General features: G+C 42.2%; 1 protein-coding gene across 1 annotated transcript; it reads right to left on the reverse strand.

Moving 5' to 3' along the window:
* Positions 1-7,720: 7,720 nt before the first annotated feature.
* On the reverse strand, positions 7,721-16,895 carry znf16l (zinc finger protein 16 like). Its single transcript, XM_069720743.1, has 3 exons — positions 16,043-16,895; positions 10,146-10,358; positions 7,721-8,664 (listed from the first exon to the last, which is right to left on the reverse strand). The coding sequence occupies exons 1-3, from the start codon at positions 16,791-16,793 to the stop codon at positions 7,958-7,960; spliced, it is 1,671 nt and encodes a 556-aa protein (XP_069576844.1). The 5' UTR covers positions 16,794-16,895; the 3' UTR covers positions 7,721-7,957.
* Between the last annotated feature and the right edge of the window lie 316 nt (positions 16,896-17,211).

Here is a 17,211-nt window from a genome sequence, read left to right on the forward strand (position 1 = left end):
TTCTCCAGTGCATTCAACACCATCCAACCACTGCTGCTGAGTGAGAAGCTGCCCTTTGCGGGTGGTGGGGGTGGACGCGTCCACCGTCTCCTGGATCACTGACTACCTGACAGGCAGACCACAGTTTGTCCGTCTGGGCAGTGTGCTGTCTGATACGGTGGTCAGTGGTACTGGAGCTCCACAGGGAACTGTTCTGTCTCCCTTCCTGTTCACCTTATACACAACTGACTTCCAGTACAACTCAGAGTCCTGCCATCTGCAGAAGTTCTCTGATGACTCTGCAGTGGTCGGGTGTATAAGGGATGGACGGGAGGATGAGTACAGGGCAGTAGTGGAGGACTTTGTGGAGTGGGCAGGAAGAAATCACCTGCTCCTGAACGTGGCCAAGACCAGAGAGATGGTGGTCGACTTCAGGAGGAAGACGACGGCTCCACAACCGCTGAGAGTTCTGGGAGAGGAGGTGGACATGGTTGAGGAGTACAAGTACCTGGGTGTGTCCATCGACAACAGACTGAACTGGAAGACCAACATCAATGCTGTCTACAAGAAGGTGATGAGTCGACTCTTTTTCTTGAGGAAACTTCGATCCTTCAATGTGTGCAGCGAGATGCTGGAGATGTTCTACCAGTCTGTTGTGGCCAGTGCTTTGTACTTCGCTGGGGTCTGCTGGGGGAGCAGCATTGGAGCCGGTGACACCAACAGACTTAACAAACTGGTTAAGAAGGCCGGCTCCGTCATCGGCTACAAACTGGACAGCCTGGAAAAGGTGGTGGAGAGGAGGACGCTGAACAAACTATTATCCATATTGGATAATCCTGACCACCCTCTCCACCACCTGCTGCAGGGACAGCGGAGCACTTTCTCTAAAAGACTCCTCCAGCTCCGCTGTCACAAGGACAGATACAGGAGATCATTCCTGCCCACTGCAATAAGACTGTACAATAACTCACCTCTGGCAAAATCCATCACAGTACAATAACACTGTTGACTGTGTTTCTTGGTTTGTTTGTATATAATATATATAGATATATAATGTACTGTATATACTGTGCATTTTATATTTTATATTTTTTACTGCTATTTACTGCTATTTTATTGCTTTTCTATTATTCTATTCTATTATTTTATTCTATTATTTCTATTATTATCTTATTGCTTCTGTATGCTGCTGTAGCGAAAAAATTTCCCCTCTGGGATTAATAAAGTAAATACCTACCTACCTACCTACCTATCCCAGTTAAGGAGCACATGAAATTTGAACCCAAATCATGTACATTTTTCACGGAAAATGTCCAAATTCATGATGTTTATAACCCCAACTGTTTTCGGCAACCATTGGCTTTCATTTATTTCTGTATGGTATTAGCAGATTTTTAAATGTTGGGTGTTTTTCTTTTTTTTTGGTATGGTACAAATACACAAAAAAAGCAAGTAAAGGAGCAAATACCACACATGCCTGGTTAAAAATCTGGGGAATATCAAAGTTACATGCACATATATGGCAGGACCAAAGGTTTCCCGAAAGGACATTGCCCAGAGCATCACACTGCCTCCTCCAGCTTGCCTTTTTCATAGTGCATCCTACTGCCACCTTTTCCTTTGGTAAATGACACACATTCACCTATGGCATTCCACATGATGTGAAAGAAAATGTGACTCATCAGACCAGGCCACTTTCTAGCATTGCTCCATGGTCCAGTTTTGATGATCACATGTCCATTAAACCCTCTTTGGTCAGTGGACAGGGGTCATCATGTGTGGTCTGACCGGTGCTATGCAGCCCTGTACACAGTTCGCTGCAATGCACTGTGTTCTGCTGTCATAGCCAACATTGTTTATGCTTCAATCATCTGTGAGCCTTGGGCATCCCTGATGTTCTCACCAGTACGCCGGTTGTCATTCTTTGCGTAACTTTTGGTACATTTTAACCACTGCACACCAGGAACATCACACTAGACCTGCGTTTTGAAGGTGCTCATAGGTCTAGTCATCAACAACATCACAAAATGGCCCTTGTCAAACTCCCTCAGATCCTTACACTTGCTTATTTTTTCTGCTTCCAATACGTTGACTTTAAAAACGGACCTTTAAATTGCTGTTTCATATAATCTACCCCTTGACAGGTGTCATCCGTACCACAGCCAATCCTATCCACCTCACCTGTCATTGGTTTTAATGTTGTGGCTGATTGATTTCCCTCTGTATCATGGTTTCAGACTGGTTAACTGTGATGTAAAGTCCATGTTTATTGTAAATGGTCTCAAATGTGCAAAACGTGCGATATGGCCCTTTAAATAAAAGTCCCTAGTAAGTCACTATTCCTGATGCAGAATATTTGGTTTTATGTTGTTGTTGTTTTTTGGTGATATATAATTATATATAAATTATATTTTTGTTTCAGCACAGTTGCATTTGTTAGGTACAGAACTATAATGTGTCTTACAGAACAGAAACAGAACATCCGTAACCTTTCAATCTGAAAAGTTAACTTGGAACTGTAGCAGACAAATATATTTGAGTAAAATGTACAATTTTCCAACTGTAAGTAATCAGTGGCATAAAATGGAAATACCCTGATACAGTGCAAATATTGTACTCTACCCTGCATCCTTTCACTAGCACTTGAGTATATGTTCTTTGTTAGATTTCACTGCTGTCATTTGTTAGAAAACACACTTGTTCACTATATTAAGACAGATGTTTATTAGAAAGCAGATTGTCAATGGTTGGTGTTTCGCTTCTGCAGGTTTGGACGATTTAAAAAAAAATTTTTTTGTCATAAGTTCATTCTTCTAATTCTTTTCAAAAGAAAAGCTTGAGATGGCAGGGCTATTTTTGTGGTGAAATCAGATCAATGAGTAAAACACATCTGACACTTTCCTTCAATTTGTTTCTGACATCTTGAAATTTTTGTCATCCTACAAACATATGAACTAACCAATATCTATTGTGTAACATTAGATTAGATTAGATTATATGACATTCTGTTTTACACATGGCACCAAGCAGTATAATGAGGAAACAGTGGTATGGCCCAAGAGATTCATTTTGTTGCAGTTGCACAAACGGCCCACATGTGGGGGGTAGTGTCCCACCAATCTGTTAACAGGCCCATTTCCCACAGTGAGGTTGTAAGAGGGATCCTTGAAGCTCAGCAAGGTGAAAGTTCAATTAATGCAGACCCTTTGATGTAATCGAAACTCTCCTTGTTAAAAATTCACTAATCAAAGTCTATTATTTATGACAAAAATACCCAAATTAATGTATTGCCTTTGTATAGGAATTCCTAATGAGCTTGAACTGTGTCAATTTGAACTGTTAAATCAATAGTACCATTTTGGATTCATTTGCGAGCATGTTATCACATCCCAATCTCCTCTTTCAATCATTTTCCATTCTTACCAAGCATCTAGTGTTTTTGATGTTTTTACTACTTTACTAGTAGCCATTAAGTGTGAATAACCTGCCTTTGAAAAAAGGTTCAGTTATTTATTTTAGTTGCCGTAACACTGCAGGAACTGGAACCTTTTTTTAAAGTACTCAGTTCCTTGACTTGCATTTCGATCAGGGCTCTACACTGTTGTGAAAACAATGTAAAATCAAAAGGCTAAAGGGACCTGCTAGTAGTTTATGGGAAGTTCCTAGACACGCAGTCAAAAGTTCTGGGAGTTTTCAGTGGAAATATTACTTTTGTCTTGTCCTCCTCCATATTTAAACGCTGAGGTTGCAGATTGCAACCAAATGAAACCCCCCTCACCTTACCCTCCCTTTCTAAGTGTGTAAGAGAACCTATGGTGGCTTTTAAACTTGAGAAAAACTCCAAAGGCCCTCTCTAGAGCCCGTGTTTAATTTGTCTCTTATGGGCTGCTGTAGAAACATGGCAGCGCAACTTGGAGGAGGACCTGCTGCCTTTGTAAATATGAAGGGCTCATTCTCAGGTAATGAAAACCCAACCATTCTTAGTTTAATATAATTATACACTGATGACAACATGACCCCCCCCCTCCACCCTCCCACCCAGTCCCCCTGAAAGAATAGTCTAATAAATTGTGCATTTCAGTTTTTATTTTTATGTTGCTTTTTCCCTCTCCCCTAATTCATTTTGAAGATGTTGCAGGTACAAAAAAAAAAAAAAAAATCTAAACCGTCAAAATATTGCTCTGGAAACAATGTTATGCCAGTTACAATCTGTTCAAGTTTATTTTCAAACTTGGAATATGCTGTGGTATGCTTCAGAAAATGGTTGAAAGTAGAGTTGCATCAATTAGTTAAACAAAAGAAAATGAATCACCATCTATTATAATGAGGAATTTCGAGAATCTTTTAAATAAAAAATAAAAAAAAGTATTGATCTCCTTAAACTGAATATTTCCTGATGCCCTTTAGTAATAAAAAAAAGGAGGCAAGGGTCCTTTCGGGTTTTATACAAGGACCCACCTGCTCTCATGATAACTCTTGACTTTCCCTTTAACACACGGTAACTTCTTGCATGCTCCATGAGTATTCTGATGTACTTTATTTATTTTTTTTTTATAATTTGATGAAACAATCTCACCTCAACATAGCTAACTTGTTCCGGAGCTTTCAGTCGTCCACTGAAGTCTTCATCAGTGGATGGAGCTGTAATATCTTTGCGGTTTTCAAATCTTCATAGCACAAGAATTAAAAACTGCCTGGATCAACTTTTTGATTTGTAAGAATAAAATCCAATCTGGTGGTAGGAGGCAACAGTGAGTCGTTGAAGCATCCAAGCCTGTCAGTTTGGTATTGCGCTGAAATCTGTGACCCGTGATATTTTGTGACTTACAGTGTTAGTTTGGGTGGTTAGGTTTAGGTCTGAGAAGTAAGGGTACGGTTTTCAAGGTAGGTCACAGAATCTGGTGGTTCACAGATTTCAGTCTGGCACTTTTGAGTTTCAGCAGTTTGGAATAATTTATTCTTACCCTGCTTTAGGATTTTGACTTTTAGGGCTTATGATTGTGTGCAAGTTAGATTGTGTGCACCCAGTAGTACATAGACAAATAAATGGTTTTAGCCTATAATTTATTCTGTAGCTGGTTTATTTCCATTTTTTTTTTTGCAAGATCATACCAGTAGGAAAACAACCACAGCAATGTCAAAGCCATTGGGAGTGTTTTTTTTTCAGGATAGTTTGTGCAATCATTAGCTGCACTAAAGGTCCACTTTGAACATGTCTAAAACAAGGTCAGGTGCGCCTGGTTTTGTTTGCTACGCAAAATTGTGTCGGTTCATGTTCAGCGCTGGACTAGCTGGACTGCACTCGCTCACGCCCGTCCATCATAGGCACACTGTGACTGTTGCAGGATTAAAGAGACAGAAAACTTAGATTTTTTTTTTTTTTTTCCCCTTGTATACCCGACGGCAAGTAAATCCCTGACTTTATACAATTAAGAGATCTCCAGCCATCATTTGCATCGTGATGTTTACACACCGGTGTAGAAGGAACTACGAGCCATTGCTGCGTTTACTGTTACATTCATGATAACAAGAGTTTAGAACGCACTACTGCATGGACTCTGCAGAGGGTCACCATCTCGTCTTGTGGCACAAAGTGGTATTACGAGAAAGGACCGTCCCTGCCACACAATACGTGGATGTCTTTTCCATGATTTCAGTGCTGTTATTTTTTTCACATTCTGCGGATAATTTAAGTGAATTTTTAAATGTTTTAACAAAATATCTTACGACCCCGTTTCCAAAAAAAAGTTGGGACGCCGTGTAAAATGTAAATAAAAACAGAATGCAATGATTTTTTTTTTAAAAAACACGTAAAGCCATATTTAATTGAAATTAGACCAAAGACAATGTGTAACATTTTTAAATGGAGAAATTTTTATAGTTCAGTGAAAAATATGTGCTCATTTTGAATTTGATGCCAGACGCACGTCTCAAAAAAAGTTGGGACGGGGTCAACAAAAGATTGGAAAAGTTGTGTGAAGCTGAATTAACCTACTGATACAGCTTACGCCTAATTAGGTTAGTTGGCAACAGATCAGTAACATTACTGGGTATAAAAAAGAGCACACCAGAGACCCAACAGTCTGCAGCAGTGCAGATGGGGAGAGGTTCATCACTGTGAAAAGATTGCGTGGGAAAATGGTGCAATCAACAATCAAAGAATAATGTTCCTCAACGTATATTTGCAAAGAATTCGTGGGTTTCATCATCTACGGTGCAAGTCGAAAAGATTCAGAGAATCTGGAGAAATCTCAGTACACAAGGGAAAAGACCAAAAAAAAAGCAACACTGGATGGCCGTGATCTTCGGGACCTCACCGCATTAAAAACAGACACAAGTCTTTCGTGGAAATCGTTGTCTGGGCTAAGAAACACTTCTGAAGACCATCGTCTGTGAACACAGTTCATCGCCGCATCTACAAATGCAGGTTAAAACTCCACCACGCAACAAAGAAACCAGATATAAACATGATGCGGGAAACACCGCCGCCTTCTCTGGGCCAGAGCTCATTTAAAGATGGACTGAGGCGAAGTGGAAAAAAAATGTCCTCTGGTCTGATGAATCCAAATTTGAGATTCTTTTTGGAAAGCCGCTTCCTCCGGGCTAAAGAGGAGAGGGAACACCCAGCTTGTTATCGGCGCTCAGTTCCAGCATCTGTGACGGCACAGGGATGCGTTAGTGAACATGGCTGGCTTGCACATCTGGGAAGGAACCATGAACGCTGAACAATATATTCAGGTTTTGGAGCAACGTCCGCTGCCATGCAGACAACGTTTCTTTCAGGGGAGGCCGTGCGTTATTTCAGCAAAACGATGGCAAACTGCATTCTGCATATATTCTAACTGCACAGCCTCTGTCGCAACTTTTTTTTGAGGCATGTTGCGGGCATCAAATTCAAAATAAGCGCATACGTTTCATAAAACAATAGGATTTCTCAGTTTCAACATTTGATATGTTGTCTTTAGTCTGGACGCAATGAAATATGGGTTTATATGATTTGCAAATCATTGCATTCTAATTTTATTTACATTCTACACAGCGTCCCAACAGTCCCAACCTTTTTGGAAAAGGGGTTGTAGATATCGTTTCTGTTAGCAAAGCGTGGACAAGGGATCCTAAAGGTACACTGAATATCTACAATACTACCTAAATAAGGCTGTGTGATACAGTTGAAAGCTCCAGAACAAGTGAGTTTTGTGGTCCCTGAGTTAACACTGTTCAAGGTCAAGAATGAACTTTGAAGCTCAATAGGCGCTTTCAAACCAGAGAAACTTTTTAATAGTTCTACAAACTGTTGGGAGATGTGCGTCCTTTTTTGTGTGTGTTTCCACACCACAGGAATTAGTTCTTTAAACTCCACTATTGGGGACTTTTTGTTTAGCTTCTAGTATAGAGTAGGTCCTCTCCCAGCACAACAAAAAAAAGAAAAAAAAAAGTGACCTAAGTGTACAGTGATTGGTTCACTGCTTTACCTCGTCGTCAGACAGCCCAGCCCAGACACTGAAGTCGTTGTATAGCACTCTTCGAAAGTCACCAGACTCCCTCAACAGAAACGAACTTTACCCGAGGGGTGAAAATGACTGTTTTTGTCAAAGGAGTTTGCATACTTCTATGTTATAAAGGCCTTGTCTGAAAAGCAAGGTAAAGCGGTGAAAATAGTCCAAATAGAGCGTACACTTCAAAGTCATTCCAACATTCCTATCGGCGATGTGAATGCAATCAGAAAGAAAAAAAAAAAAAAAAAAAAAAAAAAAAAGCCTTTACGGGAATGTAGTTCTTAGGGGAGTTCCCCCAGTCGGGTAGTTCCTCTCACAGAGCGGCCCAGAACTGTTCGGGTCTCAAAAGTGTTTCTTGACAAAGCAGGAACGCCGGGCGGCCTCCCGCAGTGTAAATCAGACAGCCACAGAATGACAATGCGCGCGTCAGTACCATGTCCCCGTCTTTGACGTACACTTTGGATTTCCCGGCGTCGGCTGGTTTACTGTGCTGGGGTGCAGCGGTGGCTCTTGTATGTACCTAGATGGCGGAAGCTGCGTCCGCACTGCTGGCAGCAGTAAGGCGTGGCCCCGCTGTGGATCCTCTGGTGAGTGTAAAGGTTTCCCAGCTCCTTAAAGCGCCTGCCGCACTGGGGACAGGCGTACGGGCTCTCGCCGGTGTGCACCCGTTGGTGTCTCTTGAGTCCAGACAGCACCGAGAAGCCCTTCCCACACTGGGGGCAGGGGAAGGGGCTCTGGGCGCCACTATGGACCAGCCGGTGGCTTTTTAAGCGGGCCGCGTGGCGGAACCTCTCCCCGCACTCCGGACACATGAAGGGCTTTTCTCCGGTGTGAATGCGCTGGTGCTGCCGCAGGTTGCCGATGTAGTTGAAATGGCGCCCGCAGTCCCCGCACTCGTATCCGCCTTCGATTTTAATCTCTTTTTTTACAGGCGCCCCCGCTCGACCAATGCCGACACCGGGGCCCAGTCCCCCGCCGCTCTCGTTCTGCCCCGCTCCGGGTCTCCCACAATCACCGCTGCCATCTTCTATTGTAGCTGAAGTGGAGGAGTTGGACTGGAGGGCCTGGAGAGCGTGAGCACCAGCAGAGTCCGAGTGAATCAGTTTGACGTGTTCCTCCAGGAACAAAGAGTCGGGGCAGAAGGTTCCACACAGTGAGCAGATGTAGGTGTGGCTGGGGAACTGCTGGCCTGGAAACACAAATGATCATTAACAACAGTTGGAAGGGTTGGTTAATCAGATCAGTGGTTTTCACGGAATAAAAGTGATATTTTCCTGGACCCGGGAAATAGTTTTTTTTTACTAAGGTCAAAGTGGTCTCTGGTGTCAGATGTGAATCATTGTTGGTCTTTAGAATGGACCAGACCTTAAGATGTTCAGTGGTTTTCTGGGACTCCTTACGACTTGAAGGTTCTCTTTTGAAGTTCTGACAATTTAGCCATCGAAGGTAGGCCTACCGTGAAACTTCGATTTAGCAGGATCACTTCTGGGGCCTCATTCTTAAAATACAAAGATTACTTTCATGCGATTACTCTGCGTTACTGCGATATTCCGCTGAGTGGAAGACGTGAGCGTCTCTCATGAGCTCGACCATAAACATCATGTAGAATTTAATGATCTTGCGGTCATTCAGCTTGAAGAATTGATCCTACAACAACGTAGGAGAAATATGTTCTTAAGCCTCGTAAAAGTCCTCCCCTCTGCTACTAACAGTTTTTCACCCGAGGAGCCCTCTTAAGGGCTCAGATGTTTTGTGAATTACTTTTATCTTTACAAAGATCTACTTGGAAATTCTTAGAAAACGTCACAATTTTAAGAATTGTCGTCAACTTTCGTCACTAGGGGTAACTTTTAGTCCTAGGAATTTTTCTGAATACGCCCTCTGCTCTTTGGTAGCGATTAATGCTAAATTAACAGGACTGTCCATCCTTTTTCTGCCGCACTTCCCTCTGTCTGTCCTCCCCAGCCTAAAGAAACAAGGCCAAGTCCCAAGAAGAAACCCCTTGCCAACCGATTCAAGGAATGGATGGTAAGAATCCTGCTTTAAGTACAGACCAGGGGCCTCAGTTATAAAAAAAAAAATTAAAAAAACCACTAGCCTCACAGGTATCAGTAGATGCTTGTTAGGCAGCGGTGCACAGAGAAGCATCTTGTCACCGCTCAGCTACTTGTGCAACTCAGACAGGTGTGTGGCCAAATTTTCCATTTCGGTAGACCAGCGGCACAAGTTTCAAAAAGAGTTGATTGGTCAGAGGGCAGGTACTTTCTTACATTTTAATCCAATATCGCCAACGTGACCTGCCGCGGACCAGGTTAAATTCGCAGCATAAATTACCGTGGTGATCTAGCCAGCTTAAAAGACAGTCGTGACACTGACAACCCCGGTTTTAGTCTCAGCATACCTCGCTAACCCGCTAATCTCGCTTCGTAGTGCGCAGTAATCGTGTCGTTTGATATGCCACGCTTGTCAGGTCGATGGATTGACCTTCTGCGTGCGTTAAAGAAGTCGGAGACATTTCACTTCAAGAAAAGCGCCGCGTTTCTATTTTTGTTGAGGCTATGCACTCAAATGAGGACGGGCATTGTCACTGATCTTAAACCAATATTAATAGGGTACAGTACTCAAAAACCCATCGAGACGTTTATACATTGACGTAACTAATGCCCACACCTGCCTCTGGCCTGTTTGCGCTGCCCTCCAGAGAACTCCCTCCTTCCCCCGGAGAGCTCTGAGGCTCCATGGAGTACTCAGGGGGCTGGACCTGCGAGACCGGAGCCTGGACCTGCTCCAGGGCCCCCCCCTCTATCCCGGAGGACTCGTCTTCATTCTCTTCATCTTCTGTTTCGCCAGCCCGGGTGTTCTCACACGCGGGCTCCTTCAGGGCTGGGGGGAAAAAAAACGTAAGAGGAGCACACGATCACATAAAGTTACACAAGCCAGAGGTCATCAAAACAGCAAATGGACACAGCCGATCGAATCAGTACGAGAGCCTTACACACGAGTTCTTTTTCTAGAGCGTTGTTTTAAAAGACACAAAGTTGGCTGCAAACCATCTGAAGCTAAACCACTTTTTAAAACACAAGACTGGAACCCGCTTTAAAGTAAGTGACGAGTGTTACTCCCCGCGTGAAAAAAAATAATATCAAACACAGCTATGAACCCGAGGCTATTTTAAGGGTTTTTACTTTCTTTCACTTTTAAGCTTAAACCTCGGTCATTATAAGGGCTAGCCGTTCATGCTATATCTTTTCTTTAGAAAAGTCTAGGCCATCCAAATCTTTCGTCATTTGATTTGATGATAATTTGAGATTATTTTATATAAACCTTTATATCAAGGCAAAAACATTTCCTACGAAATTGTTATGTTTCTACACGTATCCCATCATAAAATATTGTCAGTTGAGATATCTTTTTATAAATGTCTAGAATCTGTCAATATCTGAACCACATTTGTGGGACACTGTATGACTCAGCAGTTAGAAAAGAATACGTAACTGACGGAAAATAAATGTCACAAATGACTCGGCGCAATTTAACCCAGAAGATGGGATGGGAATGTCTACAGGGCGAGTGATTCAGTCGCATTAGAGACAAAAAAAAAATGTATTTGGCGAAAGTTGGCAAAATTATTTAGGGCCTCATTCGCTAATATACGCGTGGAAATGTTCTTACTTTGCGCGCAAAGTGAGTGCGCATCCAAAATCACCACCTTGCGTACGTTAGCGAATCAGAAACTTTCTAAATTGACGGGCGCCTGTCCGCGCTCTGCGATTATCACACCGACACTACCCTGTTTCTCCATATAAGGACGCCTGTCTGTCTGGAGCTGTATCGTGAGGAAAGCGGTGAAGTGAAGAGAAGTTGACAGAGATGGCAACAAATGTTAAAAAGAAAAATGTCTACTAAAAGCGGAAATTAAAACAATAACGTTTGAGATGGAAGAACACTTTGTGTTTCCTCACCAGTAACTACGGTTTAAAAAAATTAAAGGGCGTCAATTTAGCCGAATTGATACATTTGGTCACTGCATTGGTAAATTTACAGTTTTCAATATTTGTCGTGTATTAAATCCTTTTTATGAATGAATGCAGTTTGTTTTAATATGCTAAAAGGTGTGTTTACACTTTCTAAGACAGCCAGATAGTTGTCATTTGTTCACACGCATTGGTCTAAAGCAGACCTGGGCATTGTACGGCCCGCGGGCCACATCCGGCCCTTTGGCTGTCCCGGACCGGCCCGCGTGAGGTCAATGGTAAATTAGGAACCACACGTAAGTAAGTGTACATCATGCACGTGTAACCCGGGTAAGATTCAGTACCCCAATTTACAGATGTTCCCTAAACGTCTCACCATGCGAGACGGTGGTCTGAACGTCTTGGCGGTTGCCCGTAGCAGAGCCCTTAGCCACCCGTCCCACTCTGAATCACGCACTCACCTACCAGAGACCCTGCAGCTGAGACAGGTGGATGAGGCAGACAAGGTTTGGAGCAAAGTACGACATTTTGAGATTCCCAAGAGACATCGAGTGCTTGTTAACCAAGTTGTGTCCGAGAATTGTGAGTAATTTACATTGAGGAACATAACAAAGTAAAAACCAGTCAGGATAACAACGTTTTGTATGACGTGAATTAATTATTGTCATTGTTAGGAGCTGCTTCATGAAGCTAATGGAAGCACAACGTTACCGCTGCTGACCTTGCGCGAGGGAAGCACATAACTGTGTGTGTGTGTGTGTGTGTGTGTGTGTGTGTGTGTGTGTGTGTGTGTGTGTGTGTGTGTGTGTGTGTGTGTGTGTGTGTGCGCGCGCGCGCATTGATTTTTTTTTTTAAGTTACTGTACATGTTGTAAAAGTATGTTGATTGCCAAGTGTATTGTTTGAAATTGAGGCAAAATGAGACCTGTCAGTGGGCGGTAGGAACAAAATCCGAGGAACTTAAAGGATCCAATTTTATTTGCACTTTGTTTTCTGAGATCTGATGAGACCTGTCAGCAAATGGTAATTACACTACAAACAAAATATCAATAGCACTTATTACATTTTTGTATAAAGTTAATTTAATGCTGGTCTTTGAAATACTGCAAAAATATGCTCATTTTCAAAATCTTTTTGTGAATGTTGATTGAATTTTAATAGCACCACATTTTAATAGCCTAATTGCAACATCTACTACTACCGGTAGTAGCTAATAAAAAAACCATACAATTTACTGCTTTTTATAAAGAGATCAAATTAATATTGAGCAGAATTGAATTCAGCCCATTGGTCCGGCCCTCCACAACAGTCCCAGCTTCTCATGAGGCCCCTTGGGAAAATTAATGGCCCACCCCTGGTCTAAAGTCATCCTAAATTTGTTCACAGAGTGCAAACAAATTCAGGATGACTTTAGAAACAAAGAAAATATTGATGAATCCCAGATTTGTGCATGAAATGTATACTGCTAGTGAATGAGGCCCAACATTTTTTTTTCCGCGAGGGATGCTTCATATCCAGGTCAATTTTCAAATGTATGAGTAAAGCATTCAGATACAGGAAACAGTTGCGCTTATTGCACTGAAACCTTGCGCTGATAATGAGAGCACGACGACCGTAGAAGTAAATAAGTAGAATTCCACCGCGGCAGCGAAGGTGATCCGATTTTCAAGATTATTACTCACTGCAGTGAAATCAGCTTCATCACTGTCACACATTTGATGGGAGGACAAGTAAACACAACTTCTGTAAAGTTAAAAAAAAAAAAAATTTAAAAAATATTGAACTTTACCGCATCAGTAATTCAATAAACACTGTTGAACACAAACAATCTTTCATTCCTCCGACAGGAAGGTAGAAAAACAAACTAAAACCTGATTTTCATCAAAAGAGTCGTCCTCAGAGCTGAACAGATAACACTGGTCCCATGTGCACAGCCAGCTGGGAGACAAGACAGCTAATTGAATAGCTCTGCCTCCCTCTGCCTCTCGGATTCTTAGTTTCAGGTGAATTTACTTTAAAAAATAAAAAAAAAAAAAACACTCTTGATTCAGCTGTTTTATGAAATTACAGACCGATATTCAACCTGGCACGGTATTTTTCAAATCCTTGAAAAAGACGTTGCGAATCAATCATGCGACCATTTACAGAGGAATGTTTGAAAATTTTCAGTCAGGACTTGGAGTGCAACATAGCACAGAAACAGCACTGGTGAAAGTCATTGATCTTATTAAAGAGATTGGAGCGTGTTATTAGGATCAAAGGAACTGAATTAGATGGGTTCAAATCATGTCCATCAGATAGATTTCAATTTGTTCATGTCAATAATGACTCTTCCAGGCACACAAATGTTAGTTATGGAGTTCCACAAGGTTCCGTGCTAGGACCAGTACTTTTCACACTATCCATGCTTCCCTTTGGAGATTTCATCAGGAATCACTGCATAAACTTCCACTGTTATGCAGGTGACACGTAGCTATATCTTTCTATGAAACAGATGAGACAAATCAGTTCGTAAAACTTCAAGAATGTCTAAAAGACATAAAGGACTTGGACGACCTAAGTTTTTTTTACTTCACTTTTTACATTTAATTCAGACAAAACTGAAGTTATTGTATTTGGTCCTAAACACCTGAGAAGTTCTTTCTCCAATCACTTAGTTACTCTGGAGGCTTCCAGCACCGCTGTGAGGAACCTTGCATTCATCTTTGATGAGGATTTGTCCTTTAACTCACTCATAAAGACAGTATTATGGACTGCTTTCTTTCATTTTAAGTAATATTAATAGAATCAGGAAAATCCTGCCTCAGCATGACATTAAATAATGCATGTATTACTTCCAGGCTAGATTATTGTAATTCCTTGTTGTCAGGATGTACAGATTACTCATTAAAAACCTTGCAGTTGATCCAGCAAGAGTACCGACAGGATTTAGCAAGAGATCATATTTCTCCTGTTTTAGCGTCTCTTTATTGGCTTCCTGTGAAATCAAGATTACAAATTAAAATTCTCCTGCTGACAAAGCTACAAAGCTCTTCATGACCAGGCTCCATCCCGGTCTGCTTGTGGTTCCTATTGTTTCCAAAAAGTAGAATGGGGGGACCGGAGCCTTCAGCTTTCAGGCCCCTTCTCCTTTGGAACCAACTACCTGCTTCGGTTTGGGAGGCAGACATCCAAAATTAGGTTTAAAACCTTCCTTTTTTTTTTTGATAAAGCTGATACTTTGGTTAAAACCTGAAGTTTTGCTGTTCCAGGCCCTCGGCTGCTCGGGGACCTCCCATGATGCACTGAGCTCCTCCTCTCTCTCTCTCGTTCACTCTCTCTGCACTTTATACGGCACCGCTACATCTCATTCACTTCATGCTTTCTCTCTTCTGTAGTTTTTTGTTTATCGTTTATTGCCTCACCATCCATTTCCCCTCTCTCGCGCAACTCTGTGCTTTCTTTTGCAGACACCTCCGGCCCTGGAGCTGCATATCTCTGGTCTGCGATTATTGGCCCCGACAACAGGTCGTCGTTGCCTTGGATGCTGTTCTTCTCTCTCTCTGCTGATTTTGAGGATCACAGGTCAAAGGTCAAGTCCATGCGACTTCACATCTGTCCAATCTGCCCATCCCACTCTTGTGAATGCAATATCTCAGGAATGTCTTCAAACATGTTTGTGGCCATAACAGAATAATTGATATGTTAAATATGACAGTAATTTTACATAAATATTAGGATAAAAATGATTATTATTCCTTTCTGTCTATTATTCTTTTACATCCATTTTTCCAGCATCATAACGGAGGAGCAGAAGGGCAGATTGTGACCGTATTTAATATTAATGACATACTGGACTAGCGACATTACCTCGGGGTGTCCATCTAGTGATTGTTCAGATCTTCCGTGCTGTCAGGATTGACGTTGTTTGCGAAACATCCACGTTTTAGAGTTTAGTGATTTTTGCAAGTATGCACGTTTAATTACAACTTAAGTGGTCAGCAGAGAAATAAAACGGCTCGGCAGTGATTCAAGTTCGAGCAGAAAGTCATTTGAAACATCTTAAAACAAAATTAAGGATAGCATTTGGGAGTTACTAGTATTACATAAAAAAAAAAAGTTAAAAAAATACTTACAAAACTAAAGATGTCTGCCAACTTCAAGTAAGTCAATGGAATCATTTGAATGTAAACTAAAATAGGCAGGATACTGTGCGTTTAAACTTCTGTAGTTGCAAATACAGAAGTTTAAACGACACTGAAGGAGAACCCGGAGGCATATTTTGGACATCCTCTCAATATCTGTATTCAAATAGTTTAAAATAAAATAAATAAATAAAGCATTCGTGAAAAGATTTTTTTTTTTTTTTTTTGCATATAGAGGTTTGAGCTTTTTATATTTGTATCCAAATAATTGGCTTAATAGTATATTACTTGAACTTTTCCATGACTAAATCCTTTTTGCCACACACACACACACACACACACACACACACACACACACACACACACACACACACACACACACACACACACACACACACACACACACCATATGGGTGTCTCAAGACAGATACACACACACACATATGATTGTTTTTTTGTTTTTTTTTTACCTTTCAGGTTAGAAGAATATTCCATCGGTGCCATCCACTCGTAGTCATACATCCGTTTACTGCCGGAGGGGAGCATACCGAAAATGTCATCTGTGGTGGCCTCGGAGTCTCCGTGCACGGGCCCGGTACCGGTCATCCCGCTGCTGGGCCAAAGGTTAAGGGAATGCGGGTCCGGCTCTTGGCGAGTCTCCCTGTCCCCGCCGGCTTGGCTGCCCTGGTCTCCGTCGTTGTCCGCACAACCTCTGGAGTTCTTGTCTTTCATTAGATAGTCACAAATAGCATCTATGTTCTCCTTTTTCACGCCCGGCACGACGGCTTTGGACCTCCTGGGGTCTGCGTGGTTGTGTTTTGCCGCGGAACTTAAGTCGTGTTTCTTGAACCCTGCCTCGGCGGACGGCTCCGCGGTCATCACGCTGGCGAAAGGGTCCCTGCCGTCCCTCTGGACCGTGTCGAGTCTCCCCTTCAGCGACTCGATTTCTTCGGTTTTCTCGCGCAGCTCCATTTTTAGGACCCTTATTCGGATGCTGACCATTTTGCGGATCTCGGACAGCGCTGTCTCCAGCACCACGGTGATGTTTCTGCCGAGGTGCTCGGTGATGTCGCTGACCGAGCAGAGGAGCTCCTCGTCGGGCTCCAGCTCCAGGTAATCGCCCTCGGCTCGACTCACAGACCCGGGAGGCTCCATGAAGGCGCCGTGGAGTTCATGAGTCAGGCTCGTTTCTGCGAAACTGAGGTTTCTTTTGCGATTCATAGATTATCTAAACTACGACCTTTGGCTAGCGAAAGCTACTCGAGAAATTTGGATGTTAATGACAGGCCTTATCTTCTTCTTCTTCTTCTTCTTCCTCCTCCTCCTCCGCCGCCTTCTTCTTTTGAGTTTTACGGCGGGCGGGCGTCCATCGCTTAAGGAGCATTACCGCCACCTACTGTGTCGGAGTGTGAAACCGGCGTTAACGATCTCCTTAAAAAAAAAAAAAAAAACAGCAACGGGTCAGTACATTTTCTTGCGCGCTCCTGTTTCTTTCAGGTATTGTAATACATTTACTTATTCTAATGTAAAAAAAAAAAAAAAAAAATCATTTTTAAATCAAATCTTCGACTTTCAGCTTCCTGATCAATCTCTTTAACGTGTCTTGCGGTGGTGTGATGGCAATGAAAAATGACATGTT

The sequence above is a fragment of the Brachyistius frenatus genome, unplaced genomic scaffold (genome assembly GCF_029030835.1).
Source record: "Brachyistius frenatus isolate BFR_SWC_R1_liver_20210118 unplaced genomic scaffold, ASM2903083v1 Contig_248, whole genome shotgun sequence".
NCBI classification, from domain to species: Eukaryota; Metazoa; Chordata; class Actinopteri; family Embiotocidae; genus Brachyistius; species Brachyistius frenatus.